We start from the raw sequence: 24,670 nt of genomic DNA on the forward strand, positions 1-24,670 counted from the left end.
CTGAGTCACTGACAGCTGCCGACGAGTGGAACTGTCGGAGACCAATTGCCGCAGGTCTAAGCCAGAAGGGGGCAACTTCTCCACTGAGTCCTGTTCCATGTCACTCTAGCTGCAGGAACAAAGGGCTCTAATTAGGGCTGCTGCTGACCGCTAGTCGCCGGCAGCAGGCCAACAGCGTGTTCAGCTTCAGTGTCCTGTGAGGGAGAGTGGTGAGGGGGAATGGACAGGATAGGAGCACCGAGCAATTACTGTGTGCACGCTCAAGAGTCGGGGCGGGACTCTGGTTCAGCAGCACTGAGCGCAGCGGCCACCGGGCCTGGAGAATGGAGACACTCTGAGCTCCATGATGTGTGCCAGCGGGTGGCAGCTGCTGTGAGGTGAGGAGCGTTGGAAGCATCTACGAGGGAAGTGTTAAGAAAAAGTTATTATGGGGGGCCTGCCATGAGGAGGAGAGGGAGACATGATTAGAGGTGATAGGGAACTGTCTGTCTAAAGGTGCACAGTAGGGGTATGTAATCACACAGTAGGAGATCTGACTGCCCTCAACTGTCTATCCCCCTTATCCCTCTATCCCTGACTGTCATTTCCTCAGACAACTTTATCTTTCCTTTTCACCTCATTCCTGACCACCGATCCCTCTGACAACCTTATCTTTCCTATTCACCTCATCCCTGACCATTTCTCCCTCCGATAACCTTTCCTTCCCTATTCATCTTATCCCTGACAGTCTCTCTCTTTGACATTATCTTTCACATTAACCTTATCCCTGGCTATCCCTCCCTTGGACAACCTTATCTTCCCTATTCATCTCATCTCCGACCTTCGCTCCTTCTGACAACCTTATCTTCCCTATTCATCTCATCCCTGACAGTTGCTCCCTTAGACAACCTTATCTTCCCTATTCATCTCATCTCTGATCATCACTCCCTCAGACAACATTATCTTTCTTATTCAACCGTGACCATTGCTCCCTCAAAAACTTATTTTCCCTATTCAACTTACCATGACTCCCTCGGATAGCTGTATCTTACCTAAACCCCCTATCCCTAATCGTGACTCCCTCCAACAACCTTATATCTCCATTAACTCCCCCCATCCCTGACTGTGCCTCCCTCTGACAATCTTACATTATTTTCTATTTAACCCCTTCTATACAAACTGCCCTATATCCCGATCCCTTTCCATTACTCCCTCTCCCTATTGGCTGCTGTGTATAGAGAGGGCATGCAGGGGTGGAGACAGCTGAGCCGAGCTGCCGGCCCGAGACCAGTGTGGTGGTCCTCCCTCCAGGGCCAGTCCAGACTAATGCGTGGTGTGACATCATCAGGCCATACGCCTAATGGGGGGGGGGGGGCAAAAATGTTGTGCCTATGGGCAGCTTGACCCCTAAGCCCTGTCCTCTCTCCCACTGTTCCTCCTCTCTCCTACTACTCCTCCTCTCCTCTCTCTGCTGTTCCTCCTCTCTCCCACTATTTCTCCTCTCCTCTCTTCTCTCCCACTATTCCTCCACTATCCCACTGTACCTCCTCTCGCCCACTATTCCACCTCTCCTCTCTCCCGCTGTTCCTCCTCTCTCCCGCTGTTCCTCCTCTCTCCCACTGTCCCTCCTCTCTCCCACTGTTCCTCCTCTCTCCTACTACTACTCCCTTTTAACACCTGAATGACACACCTCTGATTGAGCAGCTTACCAACAAAAGTGTTGTGCAGGTGAGAGGCATAGATGGGTCAGCATTAGGAGGGATTGCTGACACCTGAGTGCCATTGGAGAAGCCAGGGGTATCTCCAGGTAAGCTGGCTCTCAGACGTTATACGCCATTATCATGTGGCCTTACACTGGGCTATTAAGCCCAGACATATATGTTATTGCTTATGGGATGGGTTTGGGAATGTGGTGCCCCCTGTGTTGGTAGGGCTGGTCTGCTCCAGGTTAGCACACCCTAACACTTTATTAACTCTTATTTTTCCTATCACATTGTATATATTTTGTATTTTAATTCCACCTTCACTTCCCTACATAGCACTTATGTGCTTCTTATTAACCCTTACTAATTGTCATTTGTGTGCTGCCCTGGAGTACTCAGCCTGTGTCGGCATGTTGGGGGCCCACACCCCAGACCCATACCCAGTATTAGGGACCCCCAGTGACAGAGAGGCCTTGACGTCCGGCCTGGGGGCTTAGCCCTATATCTGCAGATATATGCAACCAAGATCTCTGTATTATCTGATTAATATGTAGTTATTTTCTCATTCAGTGTGCAATTGGGATACAAAATGTTTTTTCCTACTACTCCCACCTTTACGATAATATCATGGCTACAGACATACTCCTGACCTGGCCACACCAGCAACCATGCTCCCCAATCACAGTGCCCTCCTGTCATTTTTTCTGTATCTGCCCCTGCATTAAAGTACATTAGCCAGCTAGTCACTACAGGCCCATAACTAAAGATGGGGCAGTTCAGGATGTAGGCGGTGAAGCCATCCTTTAGGGGACAGTTTCTGCAGGACCAGGCATGCCGCCTTCATTTCCTCTGCCACAGTGCAGCCCGCCTTCCCACCTAACCTGATTAATCCCTACCATTTTGAGGACTAGACCCATCCCAGGTCTGCCCAGCTGTCATATGCTTTGTTACAGGGGGGATGGAGATCTGGGCAAAGCCAGTGGAGAAATGGTGTGTTATTACATTTACATTAACAGTATTGGTTCAGCAGGCTGAAGCTGGGCTGATAGAAGATACGGGCAGGGGCAGGGCACTGTGTTGTGCAGATTTTAGCAGTGTAGTGATGTATTGCAGCGACTTGTGGTGATGTTGTGTAGTGATGTATTGCAGCATATTGTGGTGATGTTGTGTAGTTATGTATTGCGGTGTATTGTGGTGATGTTGTGTAGTTATGTATTGCTGTGTATTGTGGTGATGTTGTGTAGTGATGTATGCAGCATTTATGGGGATGTAGTGTAGTGATCTCTGGGGAACACGTTGCTGTGGAGAGGCATGCTAGTGAGACAGTGGGGCCATTTGGAACACACAGGGGGTCATGTGAGGAAGACGCTGTTAGGTGAGCACAGCCATGGGCACTCATTGAAATAACATACTAACCGCCTTGTTTTTCCTTAGTGTGGGTTGGGGCCCAAAGCATATGCTTGCACCTGGGCCTACCAGTTGCTAATTCCGCCACTGGTAATGCTTATTTCTTACAGTTGTCCAGATTATCTCAAAGACTGAAAACAGAAGACTACACATATTAAATATTAATCTTGCCACTACAGGGTTTAAAAATGTGAATTTGACATCTCAATATTGCAGTATAGAAAAATATAGCATTTTCATTTAATTCATATTATCTGTTGTTTGAAATCCCTTTACAGAAAAATTTATCTAATGGTGTGTACACATGGTGTGATATCGGTGGCCTCCGGGACCTGGCAGGGAGGAAGGAACAGCACACAGAAATAGACTTGGTCTGGATCGAATGCAGCTGTACATGTGCGATTCAGGTTCACTTTCTATTCCATTTGGCGCCCAAATGGAATAGAAAGTGACCCATAATCACACAAGGAAAGAGCCAGTAGACAATGGACAGGACCCCAGCACTTCCAACCCTGACTTTTGCCTCACCCGGACCATCCAGCTTACCCACTTATATCTTGGATTACAATTGTGCCCTCGCTTTGGCACTCACACCGCACCTAGTGAGGACATCAGCTGTATTTGCCATCCTATGCGGATTGCAAGCCTCCAGCGGTCGTGTGGAACTATTACCTTTTTGAAGCTAACTTTCTCTACCATACCACAAATATTTGGTACTATTGGTTCCCAAAGGCCGCAAAATTGCAGAAGTTACCATCATTCATGACCATTGGTCTGGTCCACTGCATATTCTTTTGATTATCATTGCTCCAATCCCACAGCTGTTTTTATTACTACTACTACTACTATTATTATTATTATTTTTATGATTATTATTATTTTCATATTAATTGTCTAGTGTGTCAATAAAACATTTTTATTGTGAACTTTCCAAGTGCCACTTCATCCTTGTCCATATTTATCTTTTCTGTGGGACTGACTTCTAAGTGGCTGCTTTTGGCTACACACCGGATCCTGGGAATCGGGCCTAAAATCGCTGGGATTTGATTCCTGGGATTGGAGCTTCCAATCCCATGATTTACAAAATTATTGCATGCACAGTTTTTTTTTTATAAATTCCGGCATTACTGAGCACTTGGAGATTGGCCAGATGCTGCCCTGCCCATTTATATGTATGCACCTTCTTTCTGAAAGTATATAACTGGAAACATACACCACTGTAAATAGATGTGGAAGGAGCCTGCTGCACGGTGGATGGGCTTTTATATAAATAAGGCTATACATGCAAAAGTTTACTTTAAAGACAGGGGAGGCGGATTTACTAAGAGTTAAATTAGGGTCTTTTCCCGTTTTCCATGTTTTGGAAAATTTGCATGTTATCATGAGATATTGATGAGCACAGCATGCATTTATGTTCCACATACACCTTATATGCATAGTATGAAGATAATGTAATTAAAACATTTTTTGTTTGTTACCATCTCAGTCATGCTGAAACAACTTGGCATGTTCAGTATTTCACAATTTTGAGACTCCATCTGTAATATCTACCAGTTTGACATATTCAATAATGCAATGTATTATATATTTAAATATTTTGCCCTACTAATGAAAAATAGTTTCAGGGAGATTATAGTGGGTAGTAGAATTTTGCACAGTGCCCCATTGAGGGGGCGTGCCATGCTCCACCCAAAGGGCGTGTCTAGTTCCATATATGGAGAGATTGTGAAAAGAGATTGTGCACATTGCACCTAGAAGCGTGGGTGTGTACTGCTACATCTAGGGATCTTTTAAAATTACATATACAAATGAAGATTAGCCCCAAAGCAGTTAGTAAAAGCTACTATATTTGCTAAAGTGCTGGAAAATGGTGCTGACTATTCAATGTAAATGTATCTAGTTCTCATTCCTTCCCCCCAAAATGGTACAGTGTAATGTGAGCTAGGTGAAATGAGGGAGATTGCTAGATTAATGAGGGAGAGAGGGAGATTGCAGCTATTTCAGGGAGTCTCCTGCAGAATGCAGGAGGGTAGACAACTATGTATTTAATTGAGGAGTGGAGATCCATTGAATTAAATATACTTACTTGGGCTAGAACCACCGAATCGGAGTAGAACTAGAGCAGTGGGTCTAATTCTGATGTGGATGCTAATGTAATTTGAATTGCATATCTTTATTGAGACCCACCCAGATGAGTAATTCCCACCCTTCTCCCCAGGGTTGGATTCTCCCACCAGAGGGCTGCTTATAATGAGGATGAATGCTGCCCTCAGGCAGCAGGTGGTGCATGGCTGCTGTATATCCCATTTCTTTCCCCAAATTGTTCAGTCATAACATGTAAAATGCTTTTCTGGAGAACTATAGGGATAGCATACATAAAACAAACCTTGCAATCCAAAATCTCTCCCTAATTTAAAAAATGCAATATTTATGAAATGAATGTTTCTGTCTCTGATATTATAATATTGCTGAAGAAAAGGCTATAAATGAAAATTCTCTACATACAAATTAGTGCATGTGAGTTTGGAAATAGCAGAGGGTACTGGGGCATATGGAGTTGGCAGAGATAACCATGCCAGGGTGGACAGGTAACACAGGCCACTCCAGGGTGCGAATATGTAGTTGCCCCCAATGCTCCAAGCAACATTCCAATCCACAGGAATAAGGTGCCAAGCTGCAGGAGAGAACCATCACGTCAGGATGTCTCACCTAAATTGGGACAGTTGGGAGGTATGAATATGTTTAGCTAGTAGATGAATGCACATATTGGGGTACTGGTTGCAGAGCAGAGCGTTAGGAAGAGGTAAAATAATTAATCTTCAAGGGGGCGGAGCAATAATATTTAGCTCGACCCAGTCAATTGTGTCATCAGATTCCTGCCACTCAGTGGAATGGTGCAAGTCTTATCATATCCCTCGGACATGTGGTAGGTAAGTGTTCTGCTAGTAAAACTCATGCTCACTTAATGGGCTCCCATTCATCCCAAGAGAGTAAGCAACAATGGGTTAATATGGATACCACTATGGTTCTTTTGCAATCATGCTGAGTAACCACATCAAACTGTGCATATTGCCAGCAGCATTACTGGAGAACATGAGCATTTCAGAGCCTAAATAACTTATAACAGATGACAGTAGCTTGCAGTGAAATGGAAAACAAGGTTATATACAATGTCAAATAAAATTGCTGCATGGTATGGGGACTATAAAGTCAGTTTCTGTGTTTGATTTAAGATTCTCTAAATGATAATTAAGTTAAATCATTTATTCAATTGTCAATTTTTTTCTGTTTTGCGTTACTCTTAGGCCAGGGCCGGATTAAGGGGGGGCAGTACCCCTGGGCCCCCCTCTATCTAGGGGCCCCCTGTGGTTGGCATGTATTTTTCAAGCTAAAGGTTTTGTGCATGGGAGTAAGGTAGTTCTGCCGCTTCACCTATGTGATAATGATTAATGGTGCTGAGCTTTGGGACAGTGACGTAACTACCACCCCTGCAGCCACTGCGGATGCTTGGAGGCATAGGGCTGCAGGGGTGCCGCCACTGATTCAAACAGATTGACTGTGCGGACTAGCCATCTGCTAAGTGTCCCTCCCATAATGGCCACTGCCATGGAGGAGACAGATGCTAGAGGTCATACTAGACCTCTAGCATCTGACAGGAAGTGCCAGCACCCAGGAGCACGGCTGCCAGCAGCCTGTGGTCCCTGCTCCTCGCTCCCAGCGTCTATGTTCTGGCTGCTGCCTCCTACCTCTCACCATGCCTGAGGCGGCGGACACTTTTTTGGCTTAGGGTAGCAAAATTTCTAGTTACGCCACTGATCGGGAGCCAATACACACTTACTGCACTACGGAGTGCATTACTGGGAGTTGACTAAGTCCCATGGGAGTTTGCACAAGAGGTCAGAGGCTGAGAGGCTTGTGCTGAGCTCTGCTTGGTGGAGCTCATCACATGATTCTCAGGCCCATGTAGGATAGCAGCAGCGGCCCTATCATGGGAGAGTTTTTAATCAGAGGCAGTGTTGAGTCTGTCAGGGCTCCTACAGAGTACACAAATGCAGGTTTTTCATGTGGTATTTTATATATATATATATATATATATATATATATATATATATATATATCAAACACTTGTGTCCGGCACTCCAACGCTGTATAAACAAAACCTCGGCGGGTGCCCGCATCCACTACTGGAACAGCATATACATGGAACAATGATGCAGCACTCCAGCCTTGTGAAAATGGTGGTTTTTAATAAGATTAGCTCTCAGCTACGTTTCAACATTTACATGTTGTCTTCAGGCTAACATACAGGTAAGTGAATCAGGTTTAAATAGCAATGTGTGCTGGGTGAGGCGGGAGACCGAATAAGATTGCCGATCTTTAACTGTCATTGCCATACCCAGTTAGCTATACTCATAGTATCATGATGCCTCATGCTTGATGTATGTTTGTCTGTTTGTGTGATTTTTTGTGGATTTTTTGATGTATTTTTATAACATGTATTCTTTGTATCACCGTATTGTGCATTGCGCTATGGAGAGCGCCATCTTTTGTCTGTTTGTTTACTGGTATCCCCTAGCAACGTTCCGCGACATGGCGTTGAGGTGTGATGACATCACTTCGTGGAGACTGTGGGGCTGGGCGTGGGCTTGAGTCCCGCCTCACACAGCACACATTGCTATTTAAACCTGATTCACTTACCTGTATGTTAGCCTGAAGACAACATGTAAATGTTGAAACGTAGCTGAGAGCTAATCTTATTAAAAACCACCATTTTCACAAGGCTGGAGTGCTGCATCATTGTTCCATATATATATATATATATATATATATATATATATATATATATATATATATATATATATATATATATACTGACAGGAAATAAGACTAGCACTCCAAGGTCTTTTCAACACATGTATTTCAGGAGAACATGGAAAAACCACCAACGTTTTGGGGCAGCGCCCCTTTGTCAAGATGTAGGTAAGAACTACACCTTGGTGTAGTTCTCACCTACACCTTGACAAAGGGGCGCTGCCCCACATGTTCTTCTGAAATACACGTGTTGAAAAGACCTTGGAGTGCTAGTCTTCTTTCCTGTCAGTATCCCTAACCAGGACGGGCACCCAGGGCAGTTAACCACTTGGAGTGAGTGCCGGGCCGCAGTACGCTAAATATATATATATATATATATATATATATAAATATATGTGTGCATGTGCATGTGTGTTTATATTAATCCCCCCCTGCAGTTACCCATTGACCAAGTGCATACTGCCTTTACTCTGTGTTTTGATAGTGTAATATTCTCCTGTACAGTTTGTGGCCAGTAATGACAAGTGGGAGGGGGCCCCTCTTTTTAAAGTGCCCTGGGCCCCCCGAAGGCTTAATCCGGCCCTGTCTTAGGCTCTGTGTTTCTTTAACCCAAGTTCATGTATTTATCATTTTATTTATATAGCACCTATAGCACCGTTCTACAGACGGACTCAAGGCGCTATAGAAAAAAAATCACATTTGGCTTGCTAAGCAGTAAATATTTGCCACCAACACCCCCCCCCCCCCCCCCCCCCGCTGCCGTCACGCAAACATCCCCGCCACAATGTGAATGGCTGTTTAGCATAAACATTCATTCACAGGGGAGCATATGGGCCAAAAAACATTTGATGGTTGCAACCATCAAATGATTTTTCCCCTGTTCGCAAATATAAGTCTTGATGACTATAATTTCAGCATGCAGCTGCGAGGACAGGGCGGGCACTGACTACATGTGACATCACCCCCACCACCGCCCACATTCGCACTGGGAGGCCCAGCGGTTTCCTGGGAACGCCCATTGTTTTCATGTGCCTGCCCCCCGACATCAGGAATCAGGCCCATAATACAGAAGTTTACATTTGCAAATGAAACACAAGGTTATTTTGTTGGCTTATGTGGCTTAAGAACCCCATAAATCTGTGTCTGATGCTTTGAAGCCTAACCCCTTTTACCTGCCACCTATGTTTTAAAAAGAACATTCCATTGGTTTCCATACAAGTAATGTATCTTTGCTGCCAGGTGACTATCACACTCGATAACCATAACTGAATGTCTCACATCGCTGATAATTGAATACTCCTTTAGGACTTTGCGTCTATACTGCTTCAGCTGGTTATGGTATAAAGGGTCCGATTTCATCACTTCATCTGCACACTGTACTGTACCAAATTGGAGTCCACATGAACAGTAAAATATAAGAAAGTAAAAATAAAATCTCATGTTGACCTTTTACTTGTGTCAACATTTTGCGTGTGTCTACCATATGGTGTTGACCTAGAGACTGTCAATCTATGGACTGGATACCATCCAGCTATAAATATCAAAACCCAGATGCAGAGCCGAATTTCCCATTAGGCACGTGAGGCACCGGCCTAGGGGCGGCACATGTTTGGGGGCGGCACATGGATGCCTGTGATAGTACTGTCAGCCCAAAATGTACCAATAACTGCAAAATATCCACTGTACTGTACTATATTCCATCTTAAATAGAGTGTAAATGGATAGGACATGCAGATACTGCCCCTATAAACTGTCCTACTTAGTAAACATTATTGTTGTGCCTAGGGGCGCCCTCATCCCTAAATCCGCCCCTGCCCAGATGTGGGTGTATTAAAACATGCCTGCAGTAAAACAAAATACCTGAGGTGAATGAAGTATCATGTGGAACTAGTCAGCAGTTAAACCATCATTAAACAGTGACCAATTCCGCACATGGAACTGTGAATGCACAATTCAAAGTCGTACATCCAGTGCTGTGACTCACTGGAGTATGCTAGGTTGTATGTGTCTCAGGAAGAACATGCTCTAAATACAAGAGGCAGATCATTTCCGGGGAAATTCACCAGGTATACTTTTATTAAATAACATTTTTCAATAAAAAAGTAATATGTGACAGGCAGTAGCATGGTCTACTGGAATGAAACAAGCAATATGATATCATTTATATGGAAAGCTGTAACTGTTTAGAGTTAAAATAAATTTGGTTAGACACAGTGGCGTAACTATCGTCCCGCAGCCCCCGCGGTGGCGGGGAGGCGCTGAGGGTATGTGGGCGCCGGGGGGGGCTGCGGGACGATAGTTACTCACTGGTTGCCTTCTGCCGCCGGTGGTTTTATTTGCACCGGGTCCCAGCTCTCCCGAGTCCCGGCAGCCGCAGCGCTTCTAATACAAAAAGGTGACACTTGGAAAATGGCTGCCCCCATACCGCAGATAGTTTTTCGTCTGCAGTATGGGGGCAGCCATTTTCCAAGTGTCACTTTTTCATTAGCAGCAGTAAACGGGAGAGCCGCCCGGGACCCGGCGCAGACGGATGCGGCCACGCCGGCCAGAGGTAACACACACAAACACATACACACAAACACGTCACACATGCATACAAACACACACACAGACACAACCCCCCCCCCCCCACCGTACCCCGGCTCCCCTCCGCTCCGTTTTTCTTACCGGGGGGCGCCTCCTGCATTGTCGGCAGGGGGGCGCAGAAAATCTAGTTACGCCGCTGGTTAGACCACCTGTATGTATGAAACATCTTAACTTTTTCTGACGGGGTTTCCACCATAGAAGACTTTACTAGCTGGTAAATGGTCTCTTGACATTGTATACATTACTTTATCTTTCTTACTTTCTTCTGTTTAGCAGCCATATAAATACACTATCAGGCAGAGTTATATATTTTCATTGCTCTTGGATACGACACACCTTTGCTGTCCTATTTTGACCAGACATTAGAGGCCAGAAAGTAAAGCCCCACACACACTACCTGATCTCCGCTGACACCAATATTGATGGAGACCTGGCAAGTAGAAAAAGGAAATGAACCCGGATCACACAGGGTGATTTCGGGGTCAGGTGCGCCTGACTGAGCGGTTTTTCTAAGCAGCTGCCCTGGGACAGGGTAGTTAGTCCTGTACAAAAGGTAAACAAAAGAACAAAAAAATGGGTGTGGGCAGCGCTGGTATAAGTGCTATTACTGTGCAATATTGGGCAGAGAAGATAAAAAATAAAAATGGAAGATTGGTAGATCTATCACAGTTTTAATACATTTGCTAAAATATAAAGCCAGAAATTAAGGCTAAAAACAATTGACAATAATGAATGAAAACAATAAAATTGTCATCTCACCGAACCGGACCACATGGAGGTAGGGCCCAGGAAGTCCCAAATGTCCAGGGCGTGTGCACTGATGTCACACACTTGTTGGTGGGGGTGGAAAAGGAATGTCCGGATTATGGTGCTGGTATGTTACCAAACTGCAATATGGAGGGAGGGCACAAAGATGTAGATGCCAGGAGTGGCCCAAGATGGCACGAATAACCAACTCCTGTCGCCGGATGTTAAAGGCGTGGTGTCCTCGACCTCTACTGTTGTTGCAGGAATATTTGTAATCCAGTTGGATGGGATAAGTGAAGGGTCAGTGACCTGGTGGTGGGTCTTCCGGGCAATAGATGAAACAATTTCCTCAGGGTGGTTCTCAGGGTGGTTCTCCTTAATAGGTGGTGGGTTGGTGAGGCAGAAATCCTCCAGGATTTCTGCCTCACCAACCCACCACCTATTAAGGAGAACCACCCTGAGGAAATTGTTTCATCTATTGCCCGGAAGACCCACCACCAGGTCACTGACCCTTCACTTATCCCATCCAACTGGATTACAAATATTCCTGCAACAACAGTAGAGGTCGAGGACACCACGCCTTTAACATCCGGCGACAGGAGTTGGTTATTCGTGCCATCTTGGGCCACTCCTGGCATCTACATCTTTGTGCCCTCCCTCCATATTGCAGTTTGGTAACATACCAGCACCATAATCCGGACATTCCTTTTCCACCCCCACCAACAAGTGTGTGACATCAGTGCACACGCCCTGGACATTTGGGACTTCCTGGGCCCTACCTCCATGTGGTCCGGTTCGGTGAGATGACAATTTTATTGTTTTCATTCATTATTGTCAATTGTTTTTAGCCTTAATTTCTGGCTTTATATTTTAGCAAATGTATTAAAACTGTGATAGATCTACCAATCTTCCATTTTTATTTTTTATCTTCTCTGCCCAATATTGCACAGTAATAGCACTTATACCAGCGCTGCCCACACCCATTTTTTTGTTCTTTTGGAGACCTGGCAAGTGCATACATAGGGAGCAACGGCGGGGTGAGTAGGCGACACCAACCTCCTTCATCTGTACATGTATAGACGATGGATGGGGTCATTAACTGTGTGCAGGAGGGAGAAGGGATGGCACGCATGAGGGGGGATGTTGCATTGTGCAGCATGGCACTGCTTTCAATCTAGTAGATCGAAGCAGAAATAGACTTGCCTGCACAGTCTGTTTCCGCTTCTGATTCCGATGCTGTGGGACAGCGCATCTGGATCGAATGTGGCTAACACTGTGCGAATCAGGGTGACTTTTGATTCAATTTGGACTATGGGGGTCTTTTTAAATTGATTGCTCCCCAGCGTATTTGCATGGGTGTTCCCATGGTATTGCAGTGGTGGGCCAAGGGCAGGCAGCTGATGTCACATGACATCAGCTGCCCACCCTGTCTTCGGGCAGGCCCACGCCAATATAAGTCAGTCTTCACTGACATATTTGCGTGGCCTGAAGAATTTATTCGATGGTCGTTGACCATCGAATGAATTCTCAGACAGCAGGACATGCGAGGGGATGTGCCTTCATGACACATCCCCTTCCATGGTTTCGAGGCGATATGACCACGGTAGAGGGTGCCAGTGATTCAGCAGGGCATTGCGCCCTCTGGGACTTAGTAAACTGTGAGGTTAGCAGCATACTGAGTCAACCAGAATGAGGGCCTATGTGTATGGGACAATAGTCTCCTATACAATCAGTATCTATGTAAGAACTGGTGCAAGCTTATTGCAGAATCTTCTTAGTTCCAATTGCAATAAAAAAATAACCAATAAGCCAGCTCTCGAAGGAACCAGTTCAAGGATATTGGAAGAAGAGGAGAAAACCAGTAATATTGTACATTTTGGATTCTTAAAATAGAAGTACTAACGCTGACATATTATGTGGATGAAATAGTGGCAATAAGGTTGTAATGTTATTTAAAGTATTTAAACCATGTTGGCATTATATCTTTGAACATATGGATGTTTAACCCCTTCCTGACACAGCATGTTTTTGCCTTCCTGACAGAGCCCTTTTTTTCAAATCTGACATGTATCACTTAAGTGGGGATAACTTTTTTTTGCTTTTACTTATCCCAGTGATTTTGAGATTGTTTTCTCGTGACACATTGTACTTCAAGTTAGTGGTAAATTTGGGTCGATACAGTCTGTGTTTTTTTGTGAAAAATACCAAAATGTCGTAAAAAAATGGAAAATTTAGCAATTTGCAAAATGTTAAATTTTCTGCTTGTGAGACAAATAATCATACCACTCAAAATAGTTAATAACTAACATAGACCATATGTCTACTTTATGTTTCCATCATTATTTCAACTTCCTTTTAATTTTTTGGGACACTAGGAGGCTTACAATATGAATAGCAAATTCTCAAATTTTCAAGAAAATTTCAAACACTGATTTTTTTAGGGACCAGTTCAGTTCTGATGTGACTTTGAGGGACTTGTATGTGAGACACCCCCATAAATGATGCCATTTCAAAAACTGCACCCCTCACAGTATTCAAAACAGCATTTTGGAAGTTTGTTAACCCTTTAGGTGTTTCACAGGAATTAAAAGAAAGTGTAGGTGAAATTTCAAAATTTCATTTTTTTTGCAGATTTGCAATTTTAATACATTTTTCTAAGGAACACAGTAGATTTTACTAGAGAAATGTGACTAAAAATTGATTCCCCCAATTCTTTTGTTTTCATAAATATCCTATATGTGGCCCTAGTGTGCACGTTGACCAAACCGCAGGCTTCATAATAGAAGGAGCACCTACTTGATTTTGGAGCCTCCTTTTTATGAGATTATTTTTTAGGCACCATGTAGGTTTCTAGGCACCATAAGATGCTAAAAGTTAGGAACCTCCCCCACAAGTGACCCCATTTTGCAAACTACACCCTTCAGGGAATTCATCTAGGGGTATAGTGTACATTTCAAACCCCCAGGGGTTTCACCAATTTTGATACAACTGGGCTGTGAAAATGAAAAAATTTAATTTTTCATTTTCACAGCTCAGTTGTATCAAAATTGGTGAAACCCCTGGGGGTTTGAAATGTACACTATACCCCTAGATGAATTCCCTAAAGGGTGTAGTTTGCAAAATGGGGTCACTTGTGGGGGGGTTCCACTGTATGGGTGCTTCAGGGGTCATTCAACCAGAATCTGTGCTGCAAAATCCAAATATCACTCCTTCCCTTCTGAGTCCTGCCATGCACCCAACTGGTATTTTTTGGTCACATGTGAGGCATTGCCATACTCGGGAGAAATTGGGGCACAGATTTTGGGGTGCTTTGTCTCCTTCATTCCTTGCGAAAATGAAAAATTTTGAGCCAGAACTGCATTTTTGTGTAAAAAAATGTAATTTTTTACACAAAAATGCAGTTCTGGCTCAAAATTTTTCATTTTCGCAAGGAATGAAGGAGACAAAGCACCCCAAAATCTGTGCCCCAATTTCTCCTGAGTACGGCAATGCCTCATATGTGACCAAAAAATACCAGTTGGGTGCATGGCAGGACTCAGAAGGGAAGGAGTGATATTTGGTGGTGGAATGAATGGTGGGTGCTATGTCGCATTAGCAAGACCCCCGAAGCACCAATACAGTGGAACCCCCCCACATGTGACCCCATTTTGCTCACCAGCTTTGGGAGGGGGGCTGGCGCTGCGGCTGGTGGGGGGGTGGGAGGGGTGCTGACGCTGCGGCAGCCGAGTGGGTGGGAGGGAGGGGGGGCTGCCGGGTGGGAGGGGGGGGCTGACGATCGGTGGTGATCGGTGCTGTACTTAACAGCACCGATCACCACCGATCACTGTGTTACTGAGCGGCTTAGCCGTCGGTAACACAGAAAACGCTGCAATTGGCTGTTCACATTTGAACAGCCAATCGCAGCGATCGCCGCGAGGATGGATGTCTGCTGTCAGGGACAGCAGACATCTCCAAACTGTCACCGCGTCTATAGACGCGGTGACAGTTTAAAACCATGGCGTATATATATGTCTTCGGTCGGGAAGTACCTCCCGACCATGACGTATATATACGTCATATGTCGGGAATATCTTTCTATCTATCTGTCATATATATATATATATATATATATATATATATGTGTGTATATATATATATATATATATATATACACATATATATATATATGTGTATATATATATATATATATACACATATATATATATGTATATATATATATATATATGTGTATATATATATATATATATATATATAATTCATTACATTACATGTACTTTTATTTATTTTATTTGTGCTGCGGCTGGCGGGGGGGTGGGAGGGGGAGAGCGCTGCGTGCGCTGCGGCTGCCGGGACTGCAGGGACTGCCGGTGAGCTGCCGGTGAGCTGCCGGTAAGCTGCCGGGTGGGTGGGAGGGTGGGCTGGCGATCGGTGCTGTACTTAACAGCACCGATCACTGTGTTACCGAGCGGCTTTGCCGCCGGTAACACAGGAAACGCTGTGAATGACTGTTCACATTTGAACAGCCAATCACAGCGATCGCCGACCGGGGGGGGCATCCCTGCCCCCCCTGGGCAGCGAGGGGGGATGTCTGCTGTCAGGGACAGCAGACATTTCCAAACTGTCACCGCGTCTATAGACGCGGGGACAGTTTAAAGTCATGACGTATATATACGTCATGTGTCGGGAAGTACATCCCGGCCATGACGTATATATACGTCAAATGTCGGGAAGGGGTTAAGCTATAATGCTTTCAGCATTTTGACTGACGACAGACAACATTGCTGTTCACAAAATGTCTGCATACCAATAAAACTGTGACTACGAGAGGACTTCTTTCTTCTAAGTTATTGTGATGTATAAGTACACTTTCTAATAGATACAACTCAAGCTATAGAGAAGTTTGTGTTGTAAACTGGTTAATGAAAAGCAAAAGCTTTGCATGATTATATAAAAACATAGCTAAAAGTAATAGAAACAGAGAAAATTACAGCAAGGCATCTAGAAGTCATACGTAGGTGGAAAACCAATTAAAATCTAAGGATCATACTAATTTAATTTACTAATACACACGCACACACACACACACACACACACACACGGTTACTTTATATTACAGTGGCTCCATAAATTGAAAATGTCTGAATATCTGGCTATCCAGTGACAAATACGCCCTATTGGGCCCCATGTGACCAGGTCACTTTGGGCCTTATTTTGGTTCACTCTTTCTGACAAAATCCTTCTTAGATGGACAAAACCATGTGCACTGCAGGGGGGCAGATGTAAAATGTGCAGAGAGAATTAGATTTGGGTGAGTTATTTTGTTTCTGTGAAGGGAAAATACTGGCTGCTTTATTTTTACACTGCAATATAGATCTCACTTTGAAGTAAAACCCCACCCAAATCTAATTATATCTGCACAAGTTACATCTGCCACACCTGCAGCGCACATGGTTTTGCCCATCTAAGAAGGATTTTGTCAGAAAGAGTGAACTAAAATAAGGCCCTTTATCTTAACTGTCAAATGTCCAATTCTGTCACCAACTTGGGTGGCCAGGTTGGATACAACAATCACATTAGATTTTTGATCCTGATTTCATCCTTTAAAATCGGAATGTACAGGTATTACATTTTCAATTTTGATGACAAAATTACTGTTTTTGAAAGTCTGATTTTGATGTGATTTGTAGGGCCCATTGCTAAAAAAAACAAATATCCAAATATCGCTATCTATTACATTTGGCCCCATTTGTTATCAATAGAAAAAAAACAAAGAAATGGATTTTAAATGCACAATGGACTTTTTTTTTAATTGGACAGCCCTAAAATAACCAATTGAGAGAAAAAAATATTTTTGTCAGAACAAGGGGCCCAATTCAGAATTGATCACTGACATAGGCTTGCGCAGCACATTTTATTAGGGGGTGCACTGTCAAAGGGGTGTTCCTAGCACCACCTATTGGGCATCATGGACGGTGTAATGGTTACCATTACTGCCTCACAATGCTGAGGTCATGATTCGATACCCACCATGGCCCTAACTGTGCAGAGTTTGTATATTCTCCCTGTGTTTGCGTTGGTGTTTTCCCTGTGTTTGCGTGGGACTTATGTGATTGTTCAACTATACTCTGCAAAGTACTGCGGATATGTCTGCGCTATTAAACTGTTAATAAGTAAATAAATGTCTAAAATCATCTACTGTACTTGCACTCGCTACAATATAAAACTTCTCTCAGCCACATCATAATCTCCTGCCTATTTCAGATTTAACCACTCGCAATTTATGGGCACCAAAATCTTTTTTTGGGCAGGGGGGCCGCAAAATTTCTATGCATCTTAACAGAACCACACAAATTAAAAAAATTATAAATATTAAAAGATTCACTCTATCTCTCAAGAGATATTTTTCTGTACAGACAAATCTACACAACAGTGGGACAACTTCAGGGGCACCTTATACATAACCCAGTTTGCTCGCTATACACCCAGCTCCTGGCACACAGTGTTCTACTAAAAGCTTTGTGGACAAAAAGAGAGAACAGAAGAGAAAAGGTTGAACAGGAAGTACTGTTCCTGGGCCGTCATTAATCAGCATTCATTTTCACACTATGAAGGTCCAACTCTTTTGTCTCCAGGGCACCTAGGATGAAGTTCTGCCCCTACCAAGCAATCAATCTTTGGAACTGTTTAGAAAACAAGAGCAAGAGTTCCAAAGTAAAGTAAGACAACAATAGAGAGTGAGCGCTAAAACAACCCTAAATAAAATGTGTTCCAGCTGCTAACTAAGGGGAGTACCAATCCCAATAAACGAGAAACAGAGAAAAATATATATAGCGCTAGGAACAAATATACATTAATAATAAGAAAAAAGCCAGTGAATAGATTATAATCAATATAACATTTATATTAATTTAAATAAATATACATAAAAATCACATTGGCATTCTATTTAATAAGTACAAAATATGTACCAGCACAAAAGAGAAATTGTACATGGATTTAAAAATAAAAAATAAGAAAAATTTAAAAAAAGATAAAGAACGTGTAAAGTGTAATTTTCTGGCCAAAGTGCCTGAATGCTGGTCCAATGCTATCCAACTGTTCAATAGGTGGTAAGCCAATAGTAGGTAATTGCTTAGTATGTAGCCATTTGAGTTGCAGTGGCTACAGTGGAACAATAAATGCCAGAGCACCTTGACAATCAGGGACCGTCACTTGGTTTGTACACTTGATCTTTGAGAAAGCCGCCGATTTATGAAGGCGGGGAAACGAGTCAGATCCTGATTGTTACAGCACCCATCCAACGCCGGCCGGCACACGGGAGTCTGGATTACTCCATAAACATATGTACAGAGCTATTCTGAACCGTCACACAAATCTCCAACTATGTTTACATATATATACTGTAGGTGTCAATGGGCAGCAAAAGTTCATTTTCACATAGTCAAATGGGTGGAAATGGGTGTGCTGTGGGCATGTATACAGAGTCTTGGTGCAATTTTGAGGTGTGAATATGCTTTCTTATGGCCTGGTCTTCTTCACTTGGCCTGGAGTAAGCCTGGATGATAATAATGACTGATTCTCTTTGTTGCAGATCTTTCTGGAGTGGTGTGGTGGCACGCCATGTGCCTACTCTACCAGATCTCTCCCCCTCCCCCTCTCCCTCGCTGTCTCTCTCTCCCTCCCTCTATCCCTCTCTCTCTCCCTCCCTCAAGTAAAATGGGCGGTCCAGGCGGCCTATGATGTGATGCTATCTTCTTTTAAAAAGGGATAGAAAGTAAAGCTAAGGACTTGACACAAAACCCTAGCCACATCTTTATGTAAGGATTTTAATTAAGGCTTTTTTGCATTGAGACACATTTACAGATACTTAAATATTTAGATGTTATAGACTTTGTAAAGCTGATTAGCTCCAACATTATTTCATAACATCAATATATTGAATTTTTGGTGAAACTAATGAAAGCTTACATATATTACGTTAGGCTCCTTTCTGGGTGTATTTGCATCAAGTATTCAGATTACTATTTATAAATCGCCTACAATTCTGTTGACTAAACGTTACCTCCATGAGGTAGTCCCGTTGCAGCCAAGATGTGACAGAACTGCATATGATTCCGTACCACCCAGACTTATGCTTGGTTTCTGAGTGTGCGCAGTGCAAAAACATATGGGATACACACAGGCTAATGTCAACTCTACATAAGGCCTACAGGTAATAAAAATGCGTTCATCATTTAGAAGCGCGAATATTACATTTCAATGCACTTTAAAAAAAAATCATTTAAACAGTGCATACATCAGTATCTTACACATGTAAGAACATGAAAAAGTTGGAGTTACTCAGTCTTAAAGCAAGTGTACTGTATGTGGTGGGATCAATTTGTCTTTGCTGCAGTTTCAAATAGTGGATTCCAGCTGCAAAGTCTGCATTCAAAATGACCTTAAACAGGTGACAGATTCTTATCACACAGAGTCAATGGTCCACTTATATAAAATGTAGCAACTTGTATTTAATGAGCAGGCACACTCCATATATAGCATATGTGATACAAGCCAGTCTTAACTGCGCCATGCTCAACGTCCCCCTCCTTCTGTAGATAGATTTAAGTCAATCTCCTTGTGACCTAGACATCATCCATGTAGTTCTGTTTATCTGCAGTCATATGAACAAACAGAAGTTTTCCCAGCATGTTTACCTGTGTGTTTGTTCATATGACTGCAGATAAACAGAACTATGCAGCTGATGTCTAGATCACCAGTAGAGGGATCAGACAGAAGAAGTACAGAAAGGAGGGGGAGGAGGGGGAGGGGGGGGGGGGGGTGCAGCTGGATCCTGAACAGGTTTTAGTATTGGGTTCCAGTCATACCTCCATTGGTGTACACTGGGCAAAACTTTGACCTGGGAACCATGTTGGTAACATTAGATTCCAGCAGACATGGTATTTGGGGTCCTGACTGGACCTCTTGTTAGTGTTCACCAGGCAGAACTTTTACCCAGGGAGCCTGTTCTGGGATTTCCACTGGATGGAGTTGGATGAAAACTTTAATGCGCTTTAATAGTTGAGAGAAATAACTATATTTCAATTACCTGAAATAACAGACTGAAATAATCATAAATCAATGAACTAAAACAACTGACAGAAATGGAGGATTTAAGCCAAAAAAAGACTGTGTACCCAACAGCCTTGGAAAAGTAACATTGATAACAGAAGGAAAACTTCTAAATCATCTGACAATGTAAGTGATTATAAACAGAAAAGGAAGCTGGCGATCAACGCTATTGGTGACCCCGCCCTCCCCCTCCCAACAAAAAAGACATAACATGAAAAACAACTTACTGGCAGGCACCTCATGGGTGTGTTGGAACAGCTGCTAAGCTATTTATTATTTTAAAAATGTTGACAGTTAAGTTGTGTCCACACGGGCCAATCTGGCAGCCACCTGGGGGAGCCATGGCCATACTGCATTGAGCTGTAGTAATAGACTTTGCTGCACAGTCTATTTCTACACTTGATTCAGATGCCGCCGGACCACACATCAGGAACCAATCAGGATGGGGTGCTGCATATCACGGTGCGATTTGCACAATGTGCTAAGTGATTTTGACTATGTAGTCTACATCAATAGTGCAAATCACACCATGTATACACAGCATTACATCCAACTCATTGATAATTTAATAACTTGAAGATTTAAACCCAGGCAATGCCGAGTACTTCAGCTTAAATGCTATACATGGATGGTGCCTGCTGATTATCTACAAGTTGCTACATTTTATATAAGTTGACCATTGACTGCAAATACACGTCAGTTGGAATTCACTATGTGAAACTTACTTGTTGTAGGACTGAGTGGCTCCACCATGAATGTTTTCATTATATTTCTATGTCTGATATATTAATGTATCTACTGTTTCTAAAATGGATTAAAATTGCATTGAAATTTTAAAGTCACACTTCAAGATTTATATATAAATCCGTCAATTTCAATGTCTGATATTATTATTTTTAAGTAACTACAAACTGCGGAAACACAATAGTTTACCCTGTATGTTCTAATATGATGGCAATGGATTCTTCTCACCCATATATGAAATGTGAGTCTTCTGTGCTATTTAAAAGTGAGACAGCAATGTATAGTGTATACACACCCTTCTAGCAAAGCCTAAAGTGGGATATTAATGTCTTAAAATAATTCAATATTTTCTTCATTCAGCTAGCAGAGTTTTTCTTATACATTTTATTTGTTTCATGTTTTACAACCATTTATTGTGTATAAAAACACACCAAAGTGCTTTAAATAATTAACTGTTCCATACCCAATGTAATATATTACTTTGTCAAACAAGAAGAGGTAGAGCCAACCCTATGATTTATTGGATAAAGCTTTTTAACCTATTCATAAATTCATACATTGATTCAGACGTTGGATGTATCCACCTGTGTTTTGTCAAACCTCCGATTTTTTTTGTTTTTTTTAGGTTTGCCCATCTATAGCAAATGCACTAGGCTCCGAAATGCAATAAATTATGGAGATTGGTCCTGATGCACAGGTGGGCACCTGGGTAACAAACCCTGGAGCCCACCACACCATAAAGGACATCGGAAGGGGTGCCGGACGGGGTCCCGACAGTCATTTACCCAACAGCCGGTTCCCGACGGCCACCAGCTATTCTCCCTCGTGGGGGACCACGACCCCATAGAGGGAGAATAGAATAGGTGGCAAGTGTAGCGAGCCACCATGCCCACAGTGTGGCGAGCGCAGCAAGCCCGCAAGGGGCTTTGTTGCGATCGCCATGCTGTCTGAGTCCGGCCAGTCGGGATCCCGACATCGGGCTAATGACTGTCGGGATCCCGACTGTCGGAACCATATACCACACCCCATCGGAAGAGCTGTCCTTTGCTGAAATATTCATACATACAGCATTAGTAAATGCCGATATGCATGCGATGAGTGGCATCACAGTTTCTAAATGAGAAAACAAATTGAGTTCATAATATAATTCTTGCAATAATAACAGTTATATGGTTACTACTAATAATAATAGTAATAATAATAATAATAATGCACAAAGTTTTGTGCATCACAAAGAGCTGATTTGGCTACACCTTCTTAGGAAAGACTGTAACACCTTCTCCCAATAGGTGTGCCACTTTATGTTTACTATTAGATAACCCCGTAGCAACTGAATCTTTAGTCCCTACGACCTGGCTGAGTGGCTAAATGAGCTTTTATATGTCTCACATAATGTTCATATTTTGTCTATTGAGTGCTGTCTACATACTTTCCTCTATGAGTTGTGGTACTTGTTTTGCCAAAGTTTCTCCTGGATTCATGCTGCTGAATACACATAAGACTTATTCCAAGCAACATCAATTCCTATCAAAATACTATATAACCCCTTTGCTTCCTCCTGGCACTGTGCACCCCAGATCCACTATAATCCATACTGTAATGCTGGCTTCATGATGTACCTGTGTTTGTGTATGTGTATGCTAGTTTGGATCTGTGTGTTCACATGCCCTGTCTGTATAGGTGTATAAATCACTGTAATACAAAGTGTGTAAGTGGTAACAGTGCATGTCTTTTACACATCTTTTACACATACTGTAACTTTTGATATTATTTTTTACAATGTTACATACATGTATCCACTTTGCCCATTAGTCTTCATAGTCATTATTCTATAAAGATGTGAATTTACTGATTCCACTCAGCAGCACATAAGGATCTCTGCATACAAGGATCTCTGCATACTGCATACAAATCCCTGCAACCTGCACCTGCACAAGACTTACCCAATTTCTTGAAGGTCCTCAGCCCATGGCTCCTGGTTTGTTGCACCTCTTGTTCCACCACCTCTTCAGGGTCTGGCTGGTACTTCTTCTGTTTACCCTTGCAAATCGTACTCCAGAAGCCAGGCATTTCATGTCCTTACTGTGCCCTCCTGGATGCCCACCCCCTAGCCCCTTCCCTTTTGTAAATATGCCTTATATGTATTACTGGGATTTATTCCCCAGTCACAAGGCTCTGCCTTATCGCAGACTCTATAATCTGCTCTCAACCTACTTGTGACACATATTTCTGCCTTGACTTAGCTTTCTTTCCCTGTATCCAAAGCCTTTGTGTGTGAGGCTGAGCAGCTCTGTCTGTGCCCAGCCTCCTTCCCTTGCTCCTCCTTAGCACTGATTTTCAGTCTGTTGGCTGGGCTTCCTACCCTGGAGTCGCATTTCACTGCCACAGTCATTCTCTATCTTAAAGTTAAAGCCCGTGAATGAGAAGCAGGGAGTGGGGATCAGACAGATAGATAGATAGATAGATAGATAGATAGATAGATAGATAGATAGATTTACTGCAGTGTTAGCCTGAAATGGTAATGGTATATAAATATGAATAATTCACATTGATGTTTGAACTATTCAGTTCAGTTTCTTTTTCTTTAATGCCATACTGCAATTTTTGGGTATTTGCATTTGTTTCATTTGGGCACTGGCATTGGGAGCACAATTCTATTCCTGGCAAAAATATTTTAATCAAGGTTTTCATTTGAATACATTTCAAGGAATTTACATTACAAAGGTGTACCTGTTAAGGAGGTGTGTTGTTTCTGAGATTTACTGACATCAAACAAGTCAGACTTGCTAACATACAGAAAAGTCACAATATGCAGTTACAGGTATTTCCTGAATAGCAGGTTCAGACCTTTACAATGCATACATTTAATAATAAATCAACCAATATGCAGGCGTAAAAAAACGTGTTACAAACAACAGGTGAACAATATGCCTTAAAGAGGTGCTAGATGAAATACACAGTTAAGTACTCTGGTACTGAAGGGCCCAACTCAAAAATGATGTATACAATACAGTGAGCACACTACACCTTTTCTATAGCAGCATACATGTTCTCAGATGTGCTTCTTATAAACAAGTGATTACAATATTGGCTGATATTTTTGTAACCCAAGTTGATAATATGACATTGCCACACACGGCAGCGGGAATGTTTCAGTCTTACTTACATAATGTCTCATAAAATGGTGAGGTTAGTTGAATATGCAAATTCTTACTGGTAGGTGGAACCGTCAAGCCTTTGAAAGTACAAACATCTACAATGATCTCCATAAATCTAGCTATAGATTGACTGATGAACATTTAAAACTAGATAAAGTCTGTCCCGCCTGAAAGTTGAACTTGGTAGCTTAGAGGTTCAAGCCTTGGAGCTGGTTTATAAAGGAAGTTAGGATTTATTAATAGCTTTGCCCACATTAGTGAGCAGATCTCTAAGGATGAGGTGAAGTCCCGGGCACCATAGTATTGGCTATGGATACTGGAGTTCTGGAAAGATAAGTATGTGCTTGGGTGAACAGTACAAGTCTATGGTAATGTATTGAGAGAGAAATAGAACCGGACTTGAACCGGATGGGAATAGGAGTA

At 42.8% G+C, this 24,670-nt stretch overlaps 1 protein-coding gene across 1 annotated transcript in view; it reads right to left on the reverse strand.

Annotated features, from left to right (window-relative positions):
• The window catches only part of PLCD3 (phospholipase C delta 3), a 61,741-nt gene extending 38,317 nt beyond the window's left edge, over positions 1–23,424 (reverse strand). The window contains exon 1 of the mRNA XM_083147458.1: positions 23,033–23,424. Coding sequence (XP_083003584.1) covers positions 23,033–23,159 — 127 coding nt within the window. The 5' untranslated portion in view covers positions 23,160–23,424. The remainder of the gene's footprint in view (positions 1–23,032) is intronic.
• Positions 23,425–24,670: the final 1,246 nt, after the last annotated feature.

The sequence above is a fragment of the Crinia signifera genome, chromosome 6 (assembly GCF_055691185.1).
Source record: "Crinia signifera chromosome 6, ASM5569118v1, whole genome shotgun sequence".
In the NCBI taxonomy this organism is placed as follows: domain Eukaryota; kingdom Metazoa; phylum Chordata; class Amphibia; order Anura; family Myobatrachidae; genus Crinia; species Crinia signifera.